Source organism: Sphaerodactylus townsendi, linkage group LG01, assembly GCF_021028975.2.
Source record: "Sphaerodactylus townsendi isolate TG3544 linkage group LG01, MPM_Stown_v2.3, whole genome shotgun sequence".
NCBI lineage: Eukaryota > Metazoa > Chordata > Lepidosauria > Squamata > Sphaerodactylidae > Sphaerodactylus > Sphaerodactylus townsendi.
In genome coordinates, this window is record NC_059425.1 from 135885444 (window position 1) to 135912631 (window position 27188).

The following is a 27188-nucleotide window of genomic DNA, read 5'->3' on the forward strand; positions in this document are numbered from 1 at the left end:
CCTCAAATTGTTGCCGCCCTATCGGTTAGTAGAGATGTTGATCTGCAAATTACATGATTGTCCTTGCAACCCAAATACATGATGTGATGTATCAAAATTTCTTTAAATTGAGAGGTAAGTTGTAAAAGAAAGGGAGGTGAAAGGGGGGTGAGAGAATGAGGTGATGGGTTGACATGGAGAATGACTGAAGCATTTGTCCTGAACTGAGAGAGAGTCTATGTAAACTTGGAAGTGAAACAGCAGTCTGTGCTGGAGACTGATAGGGAGTCAATCCGAGCTAAACTAAATCAGAGTGTGTACGGACCTTGAGAAAGAGAAAATATTATGTGCTGAACTGAGAGAGAGACAAACAGTATTCTGTACTGAAGACTGAGGCAGATCCCTCATGGACCAAAAACAGTGATGTGAAACGGTGTGAAAACAGTGTAAAAGGATTTAAAACGGTGTAAAAGGGTTTACACCATTTTCACACTGCTGTTTTTGGCCCATGCGGAATCAGCCTGAGAGAGTCAGTCTGTGCTGTCCTGTGAGTGAGACTAGAAAAGAGTCAAATCCTGATCTGATCCCATTTATGTAAAGAAGGAGAGAGTAGATTGATGTAAAATAAAAGTCACCTCAGCAGAAGTTGTTGCCTCAATTTATTTATTGTAAATTATTTCTTGAAATGTTTAAGCCAAAGAGCATATATAAGTAAAATTTTATTTTCTTAAATGTGACCTGGAATTGCACACTAGAAATTTCCTCAGGATCACGTAACCCTTCGAAACCACTTTAAAGCTTGGACACAGTACTTCAGGAGAAAGTATAAAGGTGACAGTGAAATGTCGAGAGATTAAGAAAGGAATAAATAAACGTTATTTTACACTTATATCTATATATATAAAAAGCTAACAGGTGACTTTGTTAGTCACACCCTAACGTCAAAACGGCTGGACGGATCGCCCCCAAATTTTCACATGACATTCCTCCCTGTTCTGGGCAGGTAATTGGACCTTCAAATCGCCGAAAGTCCATACCTGAGCCAGGTAAAACATCTTCTTCCTGGCGCACCAGGCCATGAAGCTGGCTGTGTTTAACTGTCACCCTTAGAATGTTTGTGCAGCCTGTCTGTCACCAGCTATTACACAGGCTTGGTATAGGGGCTTGGAGTGTTTCATTCAGATGGCCAGAGATGCGCTGTTAAAACAGTAAATAGGGAATACTGTTAGGTAATCTGAGTGGAAGTGACACACATACACACCTTGCAGTGTGAGCCGCCAGGTAGGGGTTCCCCCCCCTCACCACGCACTTGGGTAGCTCTTCAACTCTCTGTGCCTCACCCACTGCTACCACACAATACACATCCAGCTCATCCTCACACACCTCACTCTGCCCTCCCTCACATCCAACCACCACTTATCCACTTCCTCACCCATATTAACCACAGCTCTCTTTTACTAAAAGCGAGCTGGAGTTTGCCTTTTTCTTTTAAGAAAATCCCCGGGGTGGGGGCAAACCAACACTACTGGCTCTGCTTCTTTTGCACATGGCCCTTTAAGAACCCAGGGAGCTGGCCTCGATCTGAGTGCCTCACCACCCTGCCTCTGCTGCCTGACTGGGATAGCCTCCTTGCCCCAGTTCTGCCTTACCCAAGCCAGGACTGTGTGTGTCAACCAGCCTCATGGACAGCGGGATTCGCACTCTGGACAGTTCTGTTGTGGAATGGAAAGGGTTACCTTATACTAAAAAAACAAGACACCACCATATAGCGATGTGCATTGAAAAGGGAAAGAGGGATTCCATTTGACCACCCCAAAAGGCTATGCTGCAGATCATTGGACCTGCATGGACATCTCTGTGGGTTGCAGACTGTGATGAGAAGGACGATTGCCACAGCAACGCGTAGCCGGGCCCCGCTAGTATATTTATAAAGAAATAAGAGTGGGCATCGCACACCCATAACAGAAGTCTCATGCTCTGACTCGTTGTTGCCTATTTTGGTCTCATCTGGTTCCTTCCTACCCTGTTTGGATTATTTCTCTGTCAAAATATCTTCTGTAACTGGACACTGGCCAGTTCCCAAGGTTTTGTTGGGAGGAAAGAGATTAAACACTGAGGGCAGAACTTGGTGAGCCTGCTGATAATATTTAAATTCTCTACCACTGAGCTTTTTTGCATTGCAGACATTTTGCTTGCAAATAGCATTCTACTTGCGAGTGAGCATTTTCCTTGTTTTGACCCATAGTTGCTGAGGGCCCCTATCATGAAGTTGTGAAGCTGCAAACCATGCGGTGCTTCTTTGAAGCCTATGAACATGTTTTGTGTCTCTTAGAGAATGTCTTCACTCCTATGTTTTGCCACAGCAGTGAGGTAAGCCTGGGAAATGTTTGCCATTTTGTTCAAATGTATTTTTATACCCAAATGGTAGTACAAATGTTGCGGTTTCCAGCCATTTCAGTTTGGTTGAGAAGACTTTAGATATCATCCAGTTTTGCTGACTTTGATGTTACTTTGATCCAAGGAAGCTGGGTGATTGGGATTCTCCATTGACAGAATTCAACAGTGAAACATTTGCTATCAGTTTTAGAAGGGAAGCTCAAGAGGTGTGTGTGTGTGGGGGGGGGGGGGGGGTCAATTAGGAAGCAGTTCCTATTAAGATCTGCCTTTCCAGAAAATTGCCCCTCAGCTTCCAAAGCTGCTCTGGGTAAGGATTAAATCCTATGTACTTAGCACCTGCTCTTGAGTGCTATCCCTAGCAGAGGACCACAGTGAACAAGAGGTGATATTTGAGGGCAAGGTGTCAGAGATGAGCAGGGATGGCTGTGGAAACTGATGAAAGGGGGTCACAAAAAGGAAAACTTTGCTTTCTCTTCCTTCCCCTGCAATTTCCAGTTACGTTACAGAGAAAGTTATAGTCTTTGGCTGTATTTGCCACATTGATTTAGGATACATCTTGTGACTATGAGAAAGATCAATTGACCTTGTCACAAACCTGCCACCCCACAGCATTGCCAACTCCCAAGTCAGAGAGCCTGTTCCAGGAGGGATGGCTAGGTTGGTGTGGCAAAAAAGCAGATGGCTTGAATGTGAGCCAACACACCAAAAGGTATTGCTACCGTCAGCTACCCAGACAGCCAGTGACAAAGGGACCAAGCATAGTCCAGGGCTCCATCTTGTGTGTGGTGGGACTGAATTAACAACTTGTTTCAATGTGAGGCTTCTCTTATCCTTGTAGAAGTTCTTGAGAATGGTGAGTTAGAAGAAAAGTTAACTTTTGGAGCATGTGTGATACTTGTTTTCCAAAACAATTATGAATGTAGAAATATGATGACCTGATGGTGGAAAAGGCTTCTTGGAAGCCAATACAGTGTGGGGAAAGGATGGCAAGCTGTTAATGTTTTCATCTGTCCTGGTTTAGTATTTTAGGCATCTCTTAGAAGGAGTTGAGTCTCCAACACGCAATGCCAGATTCAACAGGTGAGTGTATTATATCTGACTGCACATGAATGCAGTTGTCAAACACTTCCTTTGTAAAAATGTAGTTTTATGGATTACATTTTGAGAATTAGGCATAATGTGTGACATTTGTTGAGAGGTCAGTCATATGTTCCCAATGCCTTGTCTGTTACCATTGATAGGTTTTCTTCAGATCATATGCCAGACTATGGGTTGAAGGATTGAAATGAACTATGCACTCCTTCATCTTTCTCTCTTGCTTGTTGTGGCTATTCTATCAACTATATGATGTGGGATGGCTAACACTCTCTGCCCGAACTAAAGCTGGAAAGTTTCTTGCAGTGTAGTAGTTTCTTGCAGAAGGTCTAAGTGCAATTTGCTCATTAGGACCTCTTGGCAAACTGGGGGTTTGTCCTACAAAGGAAATGCATGAGATAGGAGGGAAGGGGACTTTGAGCTTTTGCTCATTTCTGTAACTGCAAACCAAATTGCATGGGTCCATTAGAAGACTTTCACAACCAGAAGTGTGTGTGAAACCAAGCCTTTTTAGATCTTCCTCTGAGAATCCAAGTTTGTCTTCTACGTTCAGTAAATAACTTCACCATGATTTAGCTTTCATCTCACCATAAGCCAAGGTTAAGAAACCCCCAAAAAGGCAGAAAAAAGGAAATGTTCCGTCAAAAATTGATAACAACTTTATGGACTACAATCGATAACGCAGAGCAAAGACAGCTTGGATATAACTGATTCGGTTGAGTCAGGAACAGCTAATTGTCACAATCCCACACTGGGCCAGTGTATTTTCACATGTGTGTTGCAAATTTGACTGCATGTAAAAGTGTATTTCTTCTTGCCACCGTCCCAAGGTATAAAACCCACCGTCTCAGTAACCCCCACCTTGGGTTACTTTGGTAGGATTGCCTCTGGGCAAATACAAAGAGCAGGGATTCCAGCTACTTTAGTTTCCCCCGTGGTTGCATGTCCTTTCCTGTGCTTACCATGTGGGTGGGACTTCAGGCACAGTCTGCATTCTCAATCAGGAAGGGAGCTTTATTACTAAACTAGAGCACATACATGGAAATAGTTGGCATCATAGGAGAAAACAGAATCTAAGGAAATTTTAAAAAGCATATATCTAACCAAGTTACATTTTGTTGCTTACCTAGAGATTGAACAAACATATTCCCCGGTCATGGCATCTGGGCAAAGTGTTTTAATGCCTGCTTAGGTGAAAAACTCTCCCCACCCCAAATCTAGAGTTAGAAATTCTGTTCCTTGCTGGGGTTGCTTTGCTTTCTTCCAGTGGAATCTCAGGGCATGAAACCTTCATATCTTTCTCCCTGATCACATTTTATGATGATCATCCATCAGATCTCTTTGGCACATAGCCAAATGACTGATTTCCTGTGCACCCAAAGTTCCTGTTTTTATTGACTCTTTCCACTTGGGAAAAAAACCAACTTGCCTTGGGTTCGGAAACCCGTATCAGAACACTAGTAACGTGTGAACAAATTTATTTTGAATACCTCCTTAATCTCTTTTCAGCTCCACGTATACTTTTCTTTATAAAAGTAGATACTTTTTCAAATAGTATTTCCTAATAAAAGTACAATCAAAAACCACTCAGTAGGTGTATTAGATATATAGCTGGGCATTCTGCATTTCTAAGTATCAAGCATCCCTATACAATTAAGAAAGCCAAGGTGTGAGTGAGATACTGTGTTTGGTACTTCAGTTTGACTCAGCTGTGAAAAGTGCTTGGTTGTCATTTCTGTTTACCTGTTGTTTTAGTATGTATTGCTAAACTTTTAACACATAGTCTCCTCTGAACCTATGGGTTTAGGGTATGAGCTGATATAGTACACATCTTAGCAAACCAGAAGACGGGTAGTCTTGAATTTAGTAAGGAGGCTTCTTAAATGACAACAAGAGCAAGAGCAGTTCAAGGGAATAAAGTGGAGACAGAACAGCCCTGGCCAAGCTGCAATCAGCAGTGTTCAACAATCTGAGAGAGTGGGGTGGGGCCAGCATGGGCCTAGCCAGGCTGCAATCAAAGATGAAGGCCAGGAATGCTGAAGAGCCAGTCTCAGGCTGGCAGGGCAAGACAGACACTTGGAGGCTGGAGTAGAGATCTCCCAGAAGGGAGGGAACCTCCTGAGAGGAATATAAGGGAGGCAGAACAAGAGGAAGAGGATGGTGTGGTGCAGGGGCTCAATTTTTTCAGGAGAAGCCATAGATGTCCATCTGTCATTGCTCCCCCCCCCCCTCGTGTCCTATCCATAACGTTGCTGGTCTGGTCTGGGCAGTTATGACTTGGTCTCAGCAAGTGGTGGAATGGTAGTTGGTGCCACTGGATGGCTTGAGGCTAAGCCGGTGTGTCATTTTCTTCAGCCTTTCCACAGACCACAATTCCAACAACCACTACTACTGTACAATACAGAATATGGCTGTATTGGGAATGCAGGAACCAAAAGCTCAAGAGGAAGAGATAAGTTATACACTTAAGTAGTCAGGAATGGTTAGACACATCAAATACCAGAAAAGATGCGTTTCAACTCAAAAATGGTCTTCCTTAGAGGTCAGTATAATAAATAATAATAAACACACTTGTTTACATTAGTTTTTAAATTAGCATTTCTTAATTCAAGTCAGGAGGTTCTTATATGCATTGACAAAAATAACAATAAACAGGTTTTAAAAATATAAGCCGTTTTTAAAACAATAAGGAAATTGGGCTTTTATACACAAACAGGTAAATTCTTACTGTAATAAATAGTGGCTCCCAATAAAGATGTAATTAAATATTGTAAATGTCAAAGGACCATCTCCTTTTCTGAGTGGTGTCCATAGACCACTAAACTGTAAGAGAATGTAATATTTATGGCTAAATATATCCTCATAAGCAGCGGCCTAGACTATTGAGAAGAAAAGATGGTTCTTTGACATTTACAATATTTAATTACATCTTTATTGGGAAGCATTATTTATTATAGTAAGTATTTACCTATTTGTATATAAAATTCAGATTTCCTTATTGTTTTAAAAATGGCTTATACGTTGTAATCCTGTGTATTGTTTTTTTTTTTTTTGTCATGCACAGAATGCATATACGAACCTTCCGGCCTAAATAAGAAATTCTGATTTAAGAATTCATATTAAAAAAACTTACTTGTCTGTATATTATACTGACCTCTAAGGGGACTTTTTTTGGGTTGAAACGTGTCAGGTCTTTTCTGGTATTTGATATGTAACAATTCCTGACTATGTATATAAGAAGAAGTGTTTGGATTTATATCCTCCCTTTCTCTCCTGCAGGAGACTCAAAGGGGCTTACAATCTCCTTGCCCTTCCCCCCTCACAACAAACACCCTGTGAGGTGGGTGGGGCTGAGAGAGCTCCGAAAAGCTGTGACTAGCCCAAGGTCACCCAGCTGGCGTGTGTGGGAGTGTACAGGCTAATCTTAATTCCCCAGATAAGTCTCCACAGCTCAGGCGGCAGAGCAGGGAATCAAACCCAGTTCCTTCAGATTAGATACACGAGCTCTTAACCTCCTACGCCACTGCTCGGAAGTTCTTACATTGGAGTATATACTTACTTTGATTTTTAAAATAACCTGATTTTAATGTTAGTTATCTGGCATTGGGGAATAAAATATGTATTTAATCTTTTTTTGTAAGAAATTGATCTTTCTCTCAATCTTTTGGTTACTGGCTTTTTTTTAAACAGGTTGGGTTTTGTTTTATTTCCCTCTACAGTAGTGTTTTATGGGTGTCAAGTTCCATCAAGTCACAGCCAAATTACACCAACCCTGGAGGCTTTTCAAGGCAAGAGATTCTAAAGGTAGTTTGCCATTGCCTGCCTCTGTGTAGCAGTCCAGGACTTCCTTGATGGTTTCCCATCCAAACACTAACCAGGGCTGACTTTGCTTACCTCCCAAGATCTGATCAGATCGGACTAGCCTGGACTATCCAGTCGGGGCAAACAGTATTGCAAGTTCTTTCTTTCCCCTTTCCAGCACTGTTGACCTTTTGACAGCTGCCTGGCCCAGCCTTTGCTGGTGAAACTTTTCTTCAATAAAACTACTGAACAAACATCCATTTATTTAAGTTGTGCTTATTGGGTATGTTTTAAAGACACAGGAGCTTTTCCAGGAGAATAAATGGCAATTTGCTGCAGAATTGTTTCATGGTTTGCAGAAACTATGGTCACAGAGGTTGGATGGCCATGTGAGGAGTGCTTTGATTGTGTATTCCTGTATGCTAGGGGGTTAGACTTGATGACCCTTGTTGTTTCTTCCAACTGTATGATTCTGTAAACCAGACTTTGTTAATTTGGACTCAGCAGGCCACTGGACTCTTTTATGTTTCCTGCTCAGATACATGCATGACATTTTGACTTAGCTTTGAGCAACCATCAGTGAAATGAAATGGTATCTTGCTAGTTTTTAATTGTTTATTCCTCTTTCCCGTTGTGTGCAGAGCATCTGTTTGTCTTTTCAGTCTCCTGATTCTGTATTTAGAACACTTTAAAGACAAGCAGGTCTCCTGACTGACTGTGGGGAAGCTGCAGCCATTCTAAAGCAGCAATTTTTTTTTAGTAAAATAGGACTTTCTATGGATTTCGTTCTCTTGTTGACTTGTGAGGTAATATTATTTGCCTGTTGTTGCAGAAGTAGCCTCAGTTTGGATGACTTTCGGTAAGTCAAGCTGACACTTCATCAATGTTGCCTGTTTACACTGCACCAATTTGTGACCCCCCCCCCTCATACTGCCTTTATAACAACTAGCATTAGGGCCTGCAAATGCAAAGCTGAATTCCTAAGAAGCTGACCATTCTTATCATTTCTAATGTTAAGGCGGGTGTGTGTGTGTGTGTGTGTGTGACATTCAGCTTGTTTTTAATGCATGTTATTGTTCGAGTATCGTTTTTCTTAACTCTAAAAATAAGTCAATAAGCATGTCTACATATTTGTATTAGTTCTGAGGGGGGGGGGAAACAATTTTTATTTGAGATATGTACACTCCGTTGTAATTAATGTGAACATATTAAATATATAAAATTTGCTCCCTGTCAGGCTTTTCTTTAAGAATACAAATGCGCTTGTAGTCAAAATTAAAGTTAGTCACAGATACCTGAAAGTCTTCTTTTGTTCGATATAGTGTTAGGTGTGCAGTTCTGTTCACCTTTTCTCCAACAGAACATTTCTAATTCACCCATTTCTAATTTTTCCATTTTGGGAGGTGTAGATTATCATACCTTATCTCTACTATCTTTTTCTAAGACCATTTTCAACAGGATGTTTATCCTATTTCCTACCACCACCACACTCAGGGTGTTTTTAGAGTAAGAAAGTTGTTTGGTGTAAGGGCAGTATACTAGCATGCCTGCATTAATATGCTGTATATGTGAATGCACGGCTGTAGAAAAGAATGCAAACTTTGTGGCTGATGTCTGTCTGTTTCACGTGATTGTGCTGGCTTTTGGATGCTGTTGTTCTGAACAAGATTGTGAACTTTGAAGCAAGCTGTTGTGTTGGGCCCCATGTATCTGTCCCATTAAATGGCAGCATTTTTCTCCAACACAAGAAATCTTTTGCTGACAGAAGAGTCTGTTCTGCCTTTTGAAGAGCAACTTGCACCAGAAGAAAGTGCTGCTGTTAGTGGAATGGCTCTAGGATCCAGACCATTATTTCTAGGGCAAATAGTTTTCTCAAGCCAGGAGATTTCATTTGCATACATTTTATTTTGTAATTTTGCAAGCTTGGTTCTGTAGCTTTTTACCTTCCATCTCTACTGCTTTTCAAGTAAGACAGGATCTTTTTTTCATATCACACATCACTATATTAATGCTTGGCTGAAGCTGAAACAGTCTGCTAAGTGTGGCATATCAACCAAATGTTGCCTTTTGTGTCACTGTGATGCAGCATGAACAGACAATCATGGCGGTGGCTTATTGTGAAAATTTCTCTTTTTTGTGTTTGGTTGTGAAGGATGGAGTAGTAAGATTTATTTATTAGATTTCTAAACCGCCCTCCCCCGAAAGGCTCAGGGTGGTGAACAATAAGGGTAAACAATAAAATCACAATTTAAAATGCAATAAAAACAATCTATTAAAACAACCCAATCCAGATGGCAACAATTCCCTCCCACCCTATGCCCACGGGAGGCCTAGATGTGACAGGGTCTACTAATCAACCCAACTGGCCAAATGCCTGGCAGAACAGGTCCATTTTGCAGGCCCTGCGGAAACTTTGTAAGTCCCACGGGGCCCTGGTCTCTTTTGGGAGACTGTTTCACCATGTAGGGGCCAGGGCTGTAAAGCCCTGGCCCTCGTCGAGGCCTGCCGGATATCTTTCAGGGCAGGGACCTCCAGTAAGCATGGTAGACCAGCTACCCTACATAGAAAAGAAATCTGAAAATAGTGTCATATTCAGCTGTACCACTGTCTTAGAATGTATAGATAGAAGCATTTCCTAAATCTATAGTGATATTCTGAAAGAAATAACAATTTCCTACTATTCTGTCAAATGCTGTAACTGAGAAACTGAATACTGGGTGAGTCTGTGCAAATGGGGAGGGTTTTGCTAATGAGCAGCCTTGATTTTCAAAAGGATAATTTTTGCAGACAGCAGATTTTTCAGTAGTGTCCCAAGTGATCTGCTTTATCTTCCTCCAAAAAACTCACTTCAACTATTCTTTGCACCAAAGTAAAATGTTGGGCCTTTCGGAGCTTTTATTTTTGGAGTGATTGTTCAAATGACTTGCTTAATTGTTCCTGTTAAGAACTCTGTTTTTCTCTACTCGCTCTGTACTGTGTACTTTTTAAATTATTTACAGGAGCACTCAGAAAAAAGGAGAATCCTTTGGAATAAGCAAAATAGGCAGCAAAATCAAAGGGGTGTTCAAGAGCACCACGATGGAGGGGTCTGTGCTGCCCAGTTATGGTCTGGCTGAAGGCGAGGATGACTTTGTGAGTAAGGCATTTTGCCTTGATAATTCTTATATGTATGACTGTCCTTTTCTTCTCACTTGCCCTGTTATCCTGTGCATTTCAGCATATCCTGAGCCACCAAGCCATGGCTGTTGGTTTTCCCACTGTTCAGTCCCTGTTTGAAGACAAGCAATGAACTGCAGTTTCTTAAAGATCCAATTCAGACATCACAACAAGTTGCAGTTTCTCTTCAGGAATTTTTCACTTCTGTGCCTGAAGGGAGAAAGTAGGGGGGATATCATTAGTCCCATGAGTTCTTGGCTTGCTGTAGTCCCATATGTGTTTCTTCAGGATATCTGAACACAGGTAGTGTTCAGTACCTTATCTGAACACAGGCAAGTACCTTAGACATTTCGCTCAGCAAATTTCAGAGCACTGTAATATACAGCTGAAACACTGTAGGAAAGTCTAGAATCTGTGTAGAAGTTTAGAATTAGTGGAGATGTCTAAGACAAGAGGGAAAAATATTTTGGTGATAATCATTATGTGGCTCCTTTGCATATGTCCCTGGAGTTGGATGAGATAATACTTTTCTTGGCATTCAGATTAGTTTGCTTATTTCCTCAGAATTCTTATTTCCTCAGAATTCTCATTTCTAAAGTGTTACATTCTTTACAGTTTGTTTTTTGTACCTAGTATTCATATCCTTGATGCAAAATAGTGCCATGTGACTCTCCAGTTCTTGTAGATTGGACGTTTGAATTACCTATTGCTATCTTATCCAGGTGTTTCAAAGTTAGTTCTGGAAAACCTAAGAGCTGTCCACAGCAGGGAATTGGAATCTGGTTTTCATGATTGCCTGTTCCTATCTCTGAAACTACTGGATATCTGTGTGTGGATGTCTCGGTTGGCTAATTCTTACATATGAAAAGGCCAACATGTAGACTAGAATCACATGAGAGGTTTTGTAGGGGAATAGATTGCTGTACTTGAGCCTAGGTTTTTTTTTTTGCAAAGATCAATAGGAGGATGTTCAGTGGACCAGAAGTGAGATGGGTTTTATGAGTGTTTTATGAGTATTTGATTGTGAGTCTACTGTCCTTTATACTGTCATTATGATAAGATTAACCCTCATTCCCATTCAAACAAGGCATTTTTTCTTCAAAAAGCAAAATTTTTCCTGGTGATATCAGGAAAGACTAACTTCTAAAATGAAAAGGAAATGAGGCATTTGCTAGTTGCATGCCTGATTTTTAACAGAATTATTGAGTCCACAGACAGGAGCCTCTGAAGGTGTGGTTCTGCCTATGTTCAAGTTGTAAAACTTTTTAAATTGGATTATAAGTATGTGCGTTCATGCATTTTAACATTCATTTTAATGTTTTGACTGTTTACCGCCTTAGGGACTCTAAAATGAACTGAAAGGCAGCGTTTCATGTTTCAAATAAATAACTAATTTTATGTTCACTATGAATAACTTCATGTTTGAATTTCTCTTATCTTCATGCTTTAAGAAACTACAAATAATGTATTACAAGTGTGGTGTAGTGGTTAAGAGCAGGTGGACTCTAATCTGCAGAATTGGGTTTGATTCCCCACTCTTCCACATGAGTGACGGACTCTTATCTGGTGAACTAGATTTGTTTCCTCACTCCTAGATTCCTGCTGGGTGACCTTGGGCTAGTCACAGTTTTCTCAAATTCTCTCAGCCCCACCTACCTCGCAAGGTGTCTGTTGTGGGGAGAGGAAAGGAATGAGTTTGTAAGCCACTTTCGGACTCTTTACAGGAGAGAAAGGTGGGGTATAAATCCAAACTACTACTATTACTACTCCTTCTTTGTCTTCTTCTCAACTCTGCCATGCTTGAGATAGGAAGTACACATTATTAAGCATCTGCAAATTATATTTGGGAGGGGGTATTCTTCCTTATTTTCAAAATTTCTTCCACTGTTTTGTGGATAGGCTACATTCAAAGTTTATTTGCTTTATTAATAGTGATTTTCTCACTGAGAGTCAAATTCTTCCATACGTAAGCATTTGCAAAGTATAATTAAGATAATACAGTGAAATACTGTACATAGCATGTTGTTTGAATTTGAAGCAAGCTGTTGTGGTTTTTCCAGGCTGTGTGGCCATGGTGTGAAAGTTTTTGCTCATAAAATTTTGCCCACATCTCTTGTCTGGCATCTTCAGAGGTGTATCACGGCAAACTGTATTTCTCTGTGACACATCTGTTCCAAAATTCGCCCTTTACATGCACTTTGAGTCTTTGTGAGAAAGGTAGTAAATTGTCAGTCTGATCATTTTTCAGGAATGACATCAAAAACTTCCTTCAGGGAATTGATGGCAGACTTGAGTTTTGCTTCTTGAAGACAGGTGGGCTGAGTTCTTTTGGACATTAGAAAGTCCAAAAGGAAATTTGATAAAAATGTCCTTGGGATGTTTTAATCTGCAGATTGAAGAAGGCATTATGGTCATGGAAGATGATTCTCCTGTGGAGGCAGCTAGTACTCCAAACACACCTCGCAATCTTGCAGCTTGGAGAATTAGCATTCCTTATGTGGACTTTTTTGATGACACCCCTTTGGAAAGGAAAGAGAGAAAAGAGAGAATACCCGTATTTTGCATTGATGTGGAAAGAAATGATAGAATGGCAGGTAGGCATTGTTTTTGTCTAGCAAAAGGCATTGGTTATATCTGGCATGTTTATCTGTTCCTGTTCAGATGCATTATTAGTTTACATCATTTTATTTTGAGCAGTGTTTCCAAGGTGTGTTACATCTTCAAAAACATGAGGGAGAGCACACAAGGTGTGATTATCTAATATGGAATGTTGTATCCATTTGGATATCCAAGATAGTGTTAACATTATTTAAATCTTTTTTTAAAAAAAAAACCTCTACAGCTAATCATCGCTGATATCAATTTGTAAATAATGTCTTTAAGGCATTTTCTCCACTGTCTGATACTTGATGTTTGCTTTTTTTTTAACCACTTTCAGCCTGGATGTGGGGGGGAAATTTATATTTGTATGTATTTTCAGTTGGGCATGATCCTGAGCGCTGGTCAGTATACCGAAGATACCTTGAATTTTATGTCCTCGAATCAAAGCTAACAGAATTTCACGGTAAGGTTTGTGTGTGTGTTACTGTATATCAATTACAATGTTTGTATGAGCATTTGAGAGAGTTTTGTAGTAAATTTCATTTATAGTAATTTCAGAAGGTTGAAACTTTCAGGTACATTTCCTGATGCCCAGCTTCCTTCAAAGAGGATCATCGGGCCCAAAAACTATGAATTCTTAAAGTCAAAGAGAGTGGAGTTTGAGGAATATTTGCAGGTAAGAAAAACGATGGCAGTCAAATATGTGGTGTGTAAACGGTTGGGTGTTGAAATTCTTGTTGGAGAGAAGCTGATTTGAGCATCATCATCTCATTATTTTTTTGCATCTTCTTCTAAGAAACTTGCACAACACCCAGAGCTAAGCAACAGCCAGCTTTTAGCTGACTTCTTGTCACCTAATGGTGGAGAGACACAGTTCCTTGAAAAGATATTGCCTGATGTAAATTTAGGTACGTAAAAAGTTGTAATTGAAAAATAATTATCTAGTTTATCTGATTATGAACTGCATGAATTACGTAAAACTTTTTTGTGGTTTCGTGCATGTACACAAATGTTTGCTGCCAATTCAGAGGCATGACGGTTAAGATCCTCACAGACATGCCTTTCTGCTCATAGGGGAGTATTCCATTCATTAGAGGCCTTCTTTGGATACAACCTATTTTCCAAATATGCCTGTAAAAATTGGGGTTCTCATGTACACGGTTTGCAGTTCTATCCCCATAGCACTTTCTGCTGGTGCTTCATAGGATCTAATCTTTTTGCATTTGAATAAATATTCTGTCGTTTGTCTTTTTAGCTTGCTGAGACACAGCTTACCAGAGGGGGGAACTAAAAAACAAAAAAAAAACAATTAGATTACTCTGGGTGGCAAAATAACATGTTGCTTTCAAAATGAAATCAAACGAATGGAATGTAGGCTATATTTTAAGTTGATACCCAGAGATATTATAAATATGCTTTTAGTTCTTAGGATATATTGCATGCCGTACCATTTTTTAAAATCTTATTAATTTTTTAAAAGGCAAACAACAACTAAAGTTACACACAAAAAAGAACTCTGCTGTAAAATAAAAAGGCCGGCTTCTGATTTCTTCTGTGCCAAATACAATTAAAAATGTACCACTTACTCTCTAGTTTCCAATATAGAAGTAAAATTCAATTCATTCTTACTTAATTATTGCTAAGTAAATACAAATCACTGTTTCCTCTCTATTATGTCAATTTTCTTATTGTCCTAGTCCACAAACCATCAGTACATTTTTTTCCCCAATTTAAGCAGAAAGTCCATCAAGGGTTTTCAACTATCCATAAACTTAGACAGGTTTGGCTGTGGGTTTTCTGGGCTGTGTGGCCGTGGTCTGGTGGATCTTGTTCTTAACGTTTCGCCTGCCTCTGTGGCTGGCATCTTCAGAGGTGTTATCACAGAGGGAAGTCTGTTACACACTGTACATGGATGGTACATGTAGTGTACATGTACATGGAGTACATGGAACCAGTGTAGACAGTTTTTTTCCTCTAATCAGAAAAAATATATTTAGCCATCTTAGCCAATTCCAATATCTTTACAAACTGTTCTTCTATTGTGGGTACAGATGAGGTTTTCCATTTGTTTGCATGTAATACTCTCGCTGCCAATTTCATATATAAAATCAAAGTTCCATATCTTTTTTTCAAACTACCTGCCCATAAGATCCAAAAGGCAAGCCTCTGGGTCATTTGTGTAGTAGTCTTTAAACGTTTCTGAATTATTGCATATATTTGTATTCAAAATTTTTAGTTTTATTACAAGTTCACTGTAAATGGTGAAATGACTCTTCATGATATTCACATTTCCAACATACATTTGGAACATTTTCATACATTTTTGTTAATTTCTTTGGTGACAGATACCAGGGATACATCATTTTATAGAATCTTTAAGTCTGGGACAATGTAAATTTGAGGCCCTTCATCCACATATATTACCATTTTTCCATTTGCGTATTGTATCCATTTTATCATACATTCTTTCACTTGTTCTTTTTAAAATTTCAACAGAAACTTACACATTTTGGCAATAACATGGTCATTATTCTTACACAGTTCTAGTTCAAACTCGATTTTGAAATCTTCAGAACCGTGTGTTCTCTTATCTAGACAAAGCAATGATATACATGTCCTTCTGCTACTAAATCTTCTCCTGATCTCATTTTACAGTTCCCTTGAGAGAAATCTAGTATGTCACGATATGTTAACCACCTACTTTCAACTATAATTTCTCATCTATATAATGTTTCTTGTGCTGAGAACCATAATGGCGTTTTCTGACGCAACCTATATTTATATTTTCCCATACACTCAGTATGGCACATCTATTATAATTATTTTCAAAATCCTTATTGACTTTGACTTTGTCATACCATAAATAGGTGTGCCATCCAAATCTCATATCATGTCCCAACAGTTTTCTATTTCTCAACAAAACCTATTCTTCCAACCAAAGGCAACAGTCTGCAAAATACAATTTCAAGTCAGGTAAAGCTAATCCTCCTCTTTTCTTTGCACCTTAATAATTTTTTTAATGTTCCTTTCATTTGCGAAAGTGGGTTAGCAATGAATTAGAGGGCTGCTGTTCAACACACCCACATACAAGCTCTCTTGAGTACATGGAACTTGTTGCACTGTTTTCTTTGTTTATACATTTGGCTCTAATCCAAGTATATGAGGTACCGCCTTTTCATGTGATACATAAATAAATGCTGCATAACAAACTTAACTTTCAAATATACCAAGAGACAGTCATAGAGGTTTGGATCCAAAGCTTCCCCTGTACAAGCAGAAAGGTTCTTCTGTATGTGGGCAGCTCTTACTAGTGATTCTATCTTCCCATCAAGCCCCAAAATCCCCCATTGCTCCTGAGAACCCGAAAACCTCAGGATCAAGAACAGGGAAGTAGCAGTTCTGTACAACGACAAATCAGATGAATAACATAATGTTAGTTGTGTTGAAAAAAAACAAACCACTTTTTTTTAACTCCTTTATACAGGTAAAATTATAAAATCTGTTCCAGGAAAGTTAATAAAAGAGGTGGGTAGACTTTATTCATTTTATAATTAGTGCCTTTTTCTGATAATCAGTTGAGAACTGAAACTGTCCATTACAGCTCTTTTGTTTACTTTCAGAAAGGCCAGCACTTGGAGCCATTCATTGTAAATTTTATTACCTCCTGTGAATCTCCCAAGCCTAAACCAAGTAGACCAGAGATTACGATTCTCAGTCCTACTTCCGAAAATAACAAAAAGGTATAGTATATCTACTGAAATGAAATTGTTCAGTGATACTTGTTCTATTTAAAAAGGCGTCCCCCACCTTCTGCTTTGTTTACAGCTCACAAAGTTCACCACAATAAAGTATATTACTTTCTTAAAAGCCACCAATAAAAAATAACTTCGGCAACCGTAAGTGGATATGTTTGGGGTTGAGTACTTTTGTCCACATAGTCCTGTTCCCAGCCCTAGGGGGTAAGAAGTACAGGAGCCCAGAACATGCTGTATTTACTTACTTACTTCATACCCTACCAACCTCCCCAGCATGGACCCCATCTTGTTGAATATCTACATGAGATCACTGTGAGAGCTCCTCAGAGGATTTGGAGCAAGGTGTTACACACACATGGATGACACCCAGCTCTGCTTCCTTTATGCATGCATGCATGCATGCGCTTATATCCTGCCAATCCCCTGAAGGGCTCAAGGCGGCTTACAATCAGTATATAATAAAACATATTAAAACAGTACAAAAATGCCGTTACAAAATATAAATGCTAAAACCAGGTTTAAAAACAATTCTAGGTGGCACCAAAAAGAGTCCTAAACAATATAATGGAACAGGTGTGTGAGACATACCCCAGGCTTTAGTCAAGTGGGTCTGTGGAAGTTCTTAACCAAGCCCTGGAAAAAGTAATGGGGTGGATGAGGGTCAGTAAACTGACTCTCTGCCCAGACAAGGCTAAGGTACTGTGCATTAAAGCTGCTCAAAAGTTGAGGATTCAACTTGTCCTGGTGGAGGTTGCACTATCCGTGAAGGAGAGAGCTGTATGGCGGGAAGCTCAGGTCTCCTCTGTGGCTCGTAGGACCTTTAATTGACTTTTGTTGATACGCCACTTGTGGCCGCTCTCAAATGCAGTGTGACCAGTGATCCAGATTACATCCATTAATCAGATTAATCAGTGATCCTGATTACATCCAGATTAGATTACTGTAATGGGACTGCCTTTGGAAATGGGAAATTTCAGCTGATCCAAATGCTACTGTCAGGGGCCGGGAGCAGGGATCATCTCACTCTGATGCTGCAAGATCTGCACTGGCTTGTCTTTTTCTTTCTGTGCACAGTTCAAAGTGCTGATTCTCATTTTTACAGTCCTGAATGGTTTGGGTTCAGATTAGTTGCAGGAGATTGCCCTCTTCCATACTGTCTAGCCCCCCCAGCTAAGATTTTCCCTCACAAGTTGTGTTGTCTGTATCCCTTCCTTCAGAAGTGAGGCAAGTGGCAACCAGAGATAGTGAAGATTGTGCACTCTTATTCAGCCAAAACCAAGCAATCATTTATGCGTATGTGCTTGTTTTTAAACTTGGTGGACTTTTTTTTTTAAGCTTTTCAATGAACTATATAAGAACAATGCAAACCGCTCTGAGAATTCAGAACGAAGGCAAAATCAAAACTATTTTATGGAGGTGATGACAGTGGAAGGAGTCTATGACTACTTGATGTATATTGGTGAGAAAACACTTCCCTTTTTTTCCAGTGTGATGCATAAGCAAGGGTTTGTGCAATTCTGGCTCTGGAGAATGTATCCATTAGCTTAAAATGCCTTAGTATTTCAGCATGGGTATCTGTTCACCTTTTACCTTTAACAAAAAAATGTTATTCAAATATGCTGTGAGACATGTACCAGCATCATAGAATTTTCAGTTCCTGCTTCAAAGTTATGCAAACTTCTGTGACCCAATTCCCATATTGCATTTGCATGTCAATCAAGAAGAGTTTCCGTACCAGATCAAAATCATATTGCATGGGAAGACTCTTATTGTTCAACTGTCTTTGCCAGCCTGTCTAGAGGGAACAAAAACTTTAGCAGTGATACTAACATAGGGCAGTCTCTGTCTTTATCCACTCTTGATACGCGAGTGAATGAAGGCGAGGAGGTGGACTGTACTTTGTACACCAGTGAGTGAGCCAAAAAGGGCAAGTGTCATGGCTTCCTCTTCCTTCTCCTCTTCTGAAAGGGGAGGACTGGAGCTCCAGGATCACACCCATGATCAGGGATAAAAGTAAAAGCAAGGAAAAAGCTTGCTTAGTAAGAGCACATGAGCATGAACTGCATTCTGTTGGGATGCACCTATGAGATTCTCTTGCTTCTGTACCCTTTCAGCAAGTCAAAGTATACAAAACTGAATCCTTTGGGAAGAATAAGAAAAATGACATTGCAAAAGCTGAGGTTCAGTGTTCTGTTCCGGCTCGAGTTGCTGCAGTTTCTGGACACATGTAGATAACGTAGTGCAAAATATAATATTTCTGGGAGGGAACTCAGGACACAGGGCAGTCATCAGAATTCTCCATACACATACACCCACACACCAACCCTGTGTTAACCTATCAGAATGCCGCCCGATTCCGGCAACATTGTGATTGTGTTATATTGTGATCTTCCCTACTATTCCTTCTTCCTCCTGGTTCAAGAGTGAAAGGAAACAAGCAGAGCAGCTCACAGATGCAAAACTACTGTCTCACAATTTCCTGGAAATAGTTTTGGTTGAATGAGTCACCAGCAAACATGTAATTAGCCGACACACTATTTTTCTGTGAGTTCTTTAGGACAAGGATAGCCATGTATTTATAGGACTGGAGACTGAGAGCTGGCTTGCTAGATCAGTCTAAAACCAACATCCTTTTTCCAAGAATAGTCCTTCTGTGATGGCTCCAGAAAGGATGCTAGTACTTTTTCTGCCTCAGTCTACAGAGAGTGCACTTTGCTTTCACAGCTAGTATGTGTTGTTAACCATGTAAACCAGGTCTATCATTTGATAAATAAGATACATACAGCGTGTGAATCTTGCTAATAGCATAATGGGAGAAGCTTAGAGAGAGCCTTTGAAGTTGCTTTGAGGATTAAATTGTATGTGTTCAAATGAAGAGTGTTCATATGTTAAACTTGTGCAATAATCACTTTGCAGGCAGAGTGGTTTTCCATGTTCCTGATTGGTTTCATCATATCTTGATGGGAGGACGTATTCTCTTCAAAAACACCTTGGAGGCATACACTGATTATTATTTGCAGCATAAGCTAGAAGAACTCTTCCAAGAGCACCGTTTGGTGTCTCTTATAACACTTTTGAGAGGTCAGTATGAATTTGTCCTGTTTTTGCATATTATAAGTACAGTCTAATGTCAAATTATTCCAGTTTAAAACCACTGAATTCAGTAAAACTTAGGTAACTGATCAGGATTGCATAATTTGAGAATGGCCTGTTGAAGAGCTTCATTCTATGTTTTTGTGAGCAGGGTTGGCAGGGTTAATGATCTGTCAGCGAATGAAAGGATTTAAATCTTGCCTTGATCTAATTAAACTTAGTCAGCAAAAATAGAACAAAAGTCTTTCTATATAGTCAACTTTGCATTACAAAATATTATTTTGTTTCAGATGCTGTGTTTTGTGAGAATTCTGAACCACGCTGTCTTCAGGATAAGCAGAAACGGGCAAAGGAGACTTTTGAAGAAATGATGAAATACATTCCAGGTTCAGGGTTGTTTATGATATGACCTGATTTATCAAGAAAAGGTCGCTGTAAATAAAAGTCCATTTGATTGAATGCACATTTCCATGTGTATGCTCTATATGTATAGCTTCCAAAGCATTCATCTTCAAAAGGAACATAGTTATTGGAAATTATATTAGAGATGTATTGCTTCAATCTTAGATGTCCTCGAGTGACATTCTTTTTTCTTCGTTTAGGCTGCCTCTTGTTGTCTTGTGGTGCTGTAGGCAGCAATGTGAGCGTGTTCCTTTTCCCAGCTCAGTTGTGTGCTTGGCAACTGTTGACTCTGGGAATTGTGAACTTTAAGACATAAGTGTTGTGCACTGGTATGATTTTGAGAAATCTGTCATTTAATGTTTAGAAAAGAACGCTAAAGAGAGGCCAAAGGGTGCTTTGAGTTTATGCATGATTTGGTTTATGGTTGCTAAAAGTTTCAGCTCCCATCTCTGTTATTTCCATTTAAAGGATCAGGTAGTAAGTGGCATAAAAAGACTTCTACCTGGGACCTTGGAGAGCCACTGTCATTCATAATACTAACCTTGACAGAGTAATGGTGTGACTCAGCAGGAAGCAGTTTTGGTGTCACATACAGGCCCTTTGACAGGTTGATCACAGTTAAAGCTTTGCTCCACCAAGTTGCACTTTTCCAATACTAAAGCTCCCCCTCACCCCCCAGCCAAAAGTTGGTTGGTTGATGCCAGATTTTGTTTTTGTTTTTTGTAATGTCTCAGACAAGTATAGTCTCTGGAAGCTGCTCGCCCTTTCATGCATTACTTGCCCCCTTGCGATTTTGTTTTTAAAAAATGGTAGATGGGAATTTGGTTTAAGGTTGTCAGTAAAGAGTGTGCAGCGTATTAAAAGTAACAATCCACTTGGCTTTTCTTTTCTTTTTTTGCTGTCAAATCATTGCTGACGTGTGGTGATTCTGTACAGTTTTCAAGGCAAGAGATGTTCAGAGGCGGCTTTCCATTGCCTAGCTCTGCATAGCAACCCTGGTATTCCTTGGGGGTCTCCCATCCAAGCACTAACCAGGGCTGACCCTGCTTAGCTTCTGAGATCTAACAAGAGCAGACTAGCCTGGGCTATCAAAGTCAAGGCTTGCAAACGTTATGTAAGGTGAAAAATGGCTCTGATAAGCTTTATGGTCATATTAACAATGACACTACAAATATGAATTAATTGGGTGTGGTGATGAAGGCTTGAATTACTGTATTTGAATAGAGCTTGATTAATATTTGGATTCAAATATTTGTTGGTTCTCAGACATTAAGGCATCCCCACCCTTGCCCATCCTCTCCAGGGTGCTGTACAGAGCACAAATTGTACTTTCTGCCCAAAGGCAGGACTATGTACTTTGTCTCTTTGCCATTCCAAAGCATCTGCTGTGACTCAGCCGTTGCCTATCACTGTCATCAACTAATCTACTTCGTTGAATAGACATTTTGAATATCTTGAAGCTCTGAGGATTTGAAGTATTGCTTGTCTTCCCACCCTTGTGGCTTAATTTGTTATGTGCTGGCATTTTGTCTAGATTTGATAGGCAAGTGTATTGGGGAAGAGGCCAAGTACGAAGGCATAAGACTACTGTTTGATGGATTGCAGCAGCCCGTGCTTAACAAACAGGTATGAATTTATACAAAGCACACATCTGCTGATGGTGTCTCAGCAAGTCCTGTTCCTTATTTCTGGCCTGTTCCAAAAGCATGATATTGATGCCAGAATGAGTTGGCAGAGACATGCAGTTTACTCCTATAAGTGACAAGCTATAAATATGTCTATACTAGTCAATCGTGCCTTTGTGCTACTGAAAGAGCACCCTGGTCCTTTAAAGCAAGGACTGGTCACGTGACTTGCCTGGTACTAAAATGTTGTGTAAAGGCAGAGATTCCTTTTACCTTAACAACACAGGCAAAGGAGATCGCCATTGAAAGTATACACTGAATTCCAGCTACTGCCCCTTTATGAGAAACAGAAGCCCAGAAGAGCCACAGTTGCTGTGCTTGTTCTTGTGGAATGGGATCTGCATCAGGGAAGATTCACATGGCCAGTTCAGAATTAAGAGCTAGTTAATAGATGTTAAAGCAGTTGAATCATGACTTGATGAGGGTTCCAGCCTTACATGGCCGGGTGTTCAGTTCAGCGTGTGGCAAGGCTAGGTAGTCTCAGTTGCAAAAGTTCAGACTAAATAAGACTGTTGACATTATTCCATCTAATATTGTATGAACCTTTTTAAAAGGCTGATTTGAAAAAAGACTGATTTGAGAATCAGCTGGTTGACCTGTGAGTTCTGCCCTACTGGACAAGGCACTCGTCAGTTACTCATTTTTCTGTCAGGCTTACCAGCTATTTAGATAATCTGGTATTCCTTTGCTTTGATAGTGATTGATTAGTGGTTATGCTGAGCGGCCTTTCCAATTGCACATATGTGATCCTGGAGGCTGTACTACAAAATCTTTTAAAAATTAACTTCTCTTTGATTCTTTTAGCTGACTTACGTTCTGCTGGATATTGGGATACAGGAACTCTTTCCAGAGCTGAGTTCGGTAGGTCATGACCAAAAGAAAGTTACCTTTGTTCTAAGTTGTCTGATCACTGATATAGTGTATCAACCAGGGGTCCGCAACCTGTGGCTCTCCAGATGTTCACAGATTACAATTCCCATCAGCCCCTGCCAGCATGGCCAATTGGCTGATGGTAATTGTAGTCCATGAACTTCTGGAGAGCCACAGGGTGCAGACCCCTAGATCAATAGGTTCAAACAAAACTGTTATATACTTTAATGAGTGAAAATCCCTCAAATTAGATCAACAGATTGAAAAAGTTGAGCATCTTTAGAAGCAAGTTCTTAGTGGTTTTGTTCTTTGACTTTCACCTCCCTTTGCAGTTTTAATGTATCTATATGTTAATTAGATAGATGCAATGCTGCTCTCTCTGGAGCAGTCCTTTGCTACTGGCTGATTTAGGGTTTATTCTTAAGGTGCCATGGATTGTTAAGATCCATGTTTCATAATAAACCAGTTGTCAAACTGCAGATTGATGTCATCATCGTATTTTCCAATTCTTGATAATTCTATTGGGGTTAGTGTCCATCTCAGCTACGTGAGCTTCTCTTCCATTTTGCTCTATCAAAACCGTGTTGCTACTTGATTAGACTTGCAAGCTAATGTCTTCTGTCTTAAGAGTGGGCACTGGTTTGAATAGCATTGAGAGCATTTTCTTGGTGGGGAGTTCACAACCTAGTGAACATTAAAAGAATGTTCACAACTTGACCATTTATCCATGCCTCCGACAAGGTAATTCCTTGTTTGTCCCCAGGATTTAGAAATATGAAGCATAGCTGTTTCCATTTGTGGTAGGTACAGTTCATGGAATGCAATAGACTAGATTTTGCTACATTTTGGTTAAAGCTATTTGTTGTAGTGGCCATTTCAATGTGTTATGACAACAGTAACTGCTACTGGTGGCTTACCGTGTTCTCCCTCTCTCCCTTTTATCACCTCAACAATCCTGTTAGGTAGGCCTGGATCAAGGTCACTCAGTAAGCTTCCATCATTGAGAAAGATTTAAACTTGGGTCTCCTATATCCTAGTTTAACGCTATGCCATGTTATCTATTAGATACAGCAGACTTTGTGTGTATATCGACCCTCAAACTTGAGTTAGTAATTTTTGATAATATTTTGTCATAAGCTTTTCCCATTTTGCTAAAAATTGTAGTCAAGATGCTTGTTTTCCATTTCTCTCCCAACTGCTGACAACTGTTGTCCCCCAAATGCTGCTCCTAGAGGGTGGGGGGCCTTAATGAGATGTGAAATGGTTGTTGATGAAGAAAATTCACTCCCTTCTGTACACAGAAGTCAACTGTGTATCTCATTCATAGATTAATGCTTGTTTGCTGTTATGATGCTTTCTCAGCAAGTTTGGAGCAATTTATTTCCAGTATTGGAACTAGTTAGCCCAAGTTGACTTTTAGACGTGATCAAAGATCACAGAGCACACAGTCAAAACCAGATACAGCAATGCAGTAAAAGCCATTAAGGTCTAAGTTGAGAAGCCAAGAGAACAAATCCCTTTGGAAAAACTGAAAGCCGGCATTCAATTTGATTTATAATCCTCATCAAGCCATACGTACCTCAGTATTCACTCCTGAAACCAGAATACCCAGCAAGTACATTAAACAACACAGCGATCAAAGCAAGTTAGAAGGAATGGAGTTTCAATACCAAGCTGAGTTTTCAAAATTTAACACTTCACATCAAGAAATCAGGAAGCTGCATTCACCTTGCTAAGATGTCTCATGCAATATGTGCAATTTCTGAATTCTTTAATACCAATTTATATAGAATGCAGCAACAAGACCGTTGACTGGGGTGGACTGTAAGGATATCACTCTAGTCTTGTTCCAACTGTACTGGCATCCAGTTTTCTTTCAGGCCCAATTTTGGGTGCTCTTATTGACCTTTAAAGCTCTTTGCAGATTGAGATCAGCATGCCTTAAGGAACACCAACTCCTAGATGACCTACTGCACTACTACAGGTATCATTGAGGGCCCTACATCAGGTTCTCCCATAATCTGAAGCTATAAGGCTACCCCCAAAACTCAGGAGATGCATCTGTTCATGTTTATCGTTGTCTTCTACTACTGGGTGAAGATCTTTTTGTTTTGTTTGGGATTCCCTTACGGATCCTCCTTTTTGTTTTTAATTGAGGGATGTGTATTTGTGTAAGATAATATGTTTACATGTATTGTTTTTAATGTTTAACTTCTGCCTTGAGAGCTCTAAATTAGATATAAAGATGGGTTAACAAGGTTTTAAATAAATAAAAATAATCACTGAAGTTTTACCTATTGATATCAGTTGAGTACATTTACACAGTTTTAGTAAATTAAATCACAGGTCTTTTCTGCCGTCTCTGTCTGTCTCCCCACCCCCCACCCCTCCTGCCCCGGCTGTTTCCCACAGGTTCAAAAGGATGCTCTTTCTTTACCATCATGGATGTAAGCATCAGGATGTGGAATCACCACTGCTTTCTCATGATGGCTGTTTGGTAGTAATTTAATTGATAATGTAATATGTTGTTTAGTCTTGTATATTTGCTTGTAAATATGATGAACTTTAACTTCAGAAAAGTCTTTGCTCAAGAAAGATTAAAGTTTATTACTGACTGAATTTTACTGAGCCTCTGTTGTCTTTTCTCGTGAATAATGTTACTTATTCAAGATAAAATATAGAAATGAGAATATGATAGAAGAATATTGAAGTAACGTTCATATTTGTATGATGCAGTGCCAACTTCTGGGTGTCTACATCTTCTCAAAATGTGGCCTCTTCATACTCAAGTACATCACAACAACAAAAAATGTATTAGCCGTCAATATTTTTTTTATTAATTAAATTAATCACATTCACATAATTTGGTTCTCTAAGCAATTTGACAAAAGGTACAGATGTTTTAAGTACATAAAAGCATGTCACTCCTTCCTTTCCATTTCTATTAGATACTTGCGCATTATTACTTTGGGTTTTTTTCCCATTTTCATTGCTGCTAGATTAAGCCGGACATCCTAGTCAATTTGAATAGATTGTATCATTTGAATTTTAGTATTCTATCCAAGAATCCACATAGCTTTGAGAACTGGTCTATCGTGCTTCTAAGCCTATGTCCCTCAGAAATGCCTCTCAAATAAAACTAACTTGAAGACTTGACACACTAGATACCTTTCCTACTTTTTATTTTCAGTGCGAAAAAGCAGAGTACTTTTCCATAAAAAGTGTTTTAATAGTATGGTTCAGTTTTCGGCCTGGCTGAACTTTAGAGAGCCGAAGAAGAAGAAGAGTGTCAAAAGACCAGGGGTGAGGGGGTGCCGGGAACACTTCTTCACAAAGAGTTTGGATTTATACCCTACCTTTCTCTCCTTTAAGGAGACTCAAGGTGGCTTACGAGCTCCTTTCCCTTCCTCTCCGCACAGCAGACACTTTGTGAGGTAGATGGGGCTCAGAGAGTTCCGAAGAACTGTGACTAGCCCAAGGTCACCCAGCAAGCATGTAGGAGTGCAGAAACACGTCTGGTTCACCAGATAAGACTCCACAGCCCAAGTGGCAGAGCAGGGAATCAAACCCGGTTCTCCAGATTAGAACCCACCTGCTCTTAACCTACACCATACTGGCTCTAAGAGAAGTGCCTGGAGGATCTGATCCTGAGGTGAGGTTGGTCAGGGGACTGGGAGGGTTTTGGGTGCTGCTGCCTTCCTTCAGAGTTGAGAGAGGCATTTGTTTCTGTATAGGAAAACCTGCGAGCCGAAACGATGCATTATAGAAGGGCATCTCTTGACTTTATGGGATTTGGTGTGGTTGTGGAAATTTAAGATGGTGGTATATAATTTTGTTATGTAAAGGCAGATAGTGGGGAGTTATTCCACCTGTGTTCAATCAGGAAGTGATTAGTCCTGTTCTGAAAAAACCTTCACTGAGACCTTCCAGTCTCTTATTCTTGGGCAAGGTTCTAAAGTGAGTGGCTGTTTCTCAGGTCCAGTGGTCCTTGAAAGGGATTGATTTTCTGGACCCATTTCAGTGTAGCTCTGGGACTGGAATGTGACCCTCTAGTTCCGCTAGATCTGTCAGTGACCTTCAGCACTATTGACCATGTTATCCTACTGACCTGCCTCTCAGTGCTGGGACTAAAGGGAACCACATTACAGTAGTTTGAGTCCTATTGGTGAGGGTCAGTCTCAGAAGGTAGTATTGAGGGATTCTTGTTCTGTTTCATGGCCATTGGCCTGTGGATTTTCATAGGGTTTGATCTTATCCCCCATGCTAGTTTACACCTGTATAAAATCATTGAGAGATGTCACTGGGAGATTTCATTTCCATCTAATTCTGAGGGTGCTATTGATTTCTGAACCCA

The 27188-nt window shown here is 39.9% G+C and overlaps 1 protein-coding gene across 4 annotated transcripts in view; it reads left to right on the forward strand.

The window, feature by feature from the left end:
• Positions 1–25453, forward strand: part of SNX14 (sorting nexin 14) — a 40286-nt gene extending 14833 nt beyond the window's left edge. For 2 of the 4 annotated variants that reach the window (XM_048495008.1, XM_048495033.1), the window contains exons 14-29: positions 2225–2349; positions 3398–3456; positions 8105–8131; positions 10272–10404; positions 12821–13022; positions 13409–13492; positions 13605–13705; positions 13826–13937; positions 16514–16554; positions 16650–16769; positions 18120–18243; positions 19701–19865; positions 20168–20263; positions 21814–21905; positions 22769–22825; positions 25247–25453. In XM_048495008.1, the coding sequence (XP_048350965.1) occupies positions 2225–2349; positions 3398–3456; positions 8105–8131; positions 10272–10404; positions 12821–13022; positions 13409–13492; positions 13605–13705; positions 13826–13937; positions 16514–16554; positions 16650–16769; positions 18120–18243; positions 19701–19865; positions 20168–20263; positions 21814–21905; positions 22769–22825; positions 25247–25285 (1577 nt within the window). In that variant the 3' untranslated portion in view covers positions 25286–25453. The remainder of the gene's footprint in view (positions 1–2224; positions 2350–3397; positions 3457–8104; positions 8132–10271; positions 10405–12820; positions 13023–13408; positions 13493–13604; positions 13706–13825; positions 13938–16513; positions 16555–16649; positions 16770–18119; positions 18244–19700; positions 19866–20167; positions 20264–21813; positions 21906–22768; positions 22826–25246) is intronic. The other 2 variants (XM_048495017.1, XM_048495025.1) reach the window with 2 other exon arrangements.
• The last annotated feature ends 1735 nt before the right edge of the window (positions 25454–27188 follow it).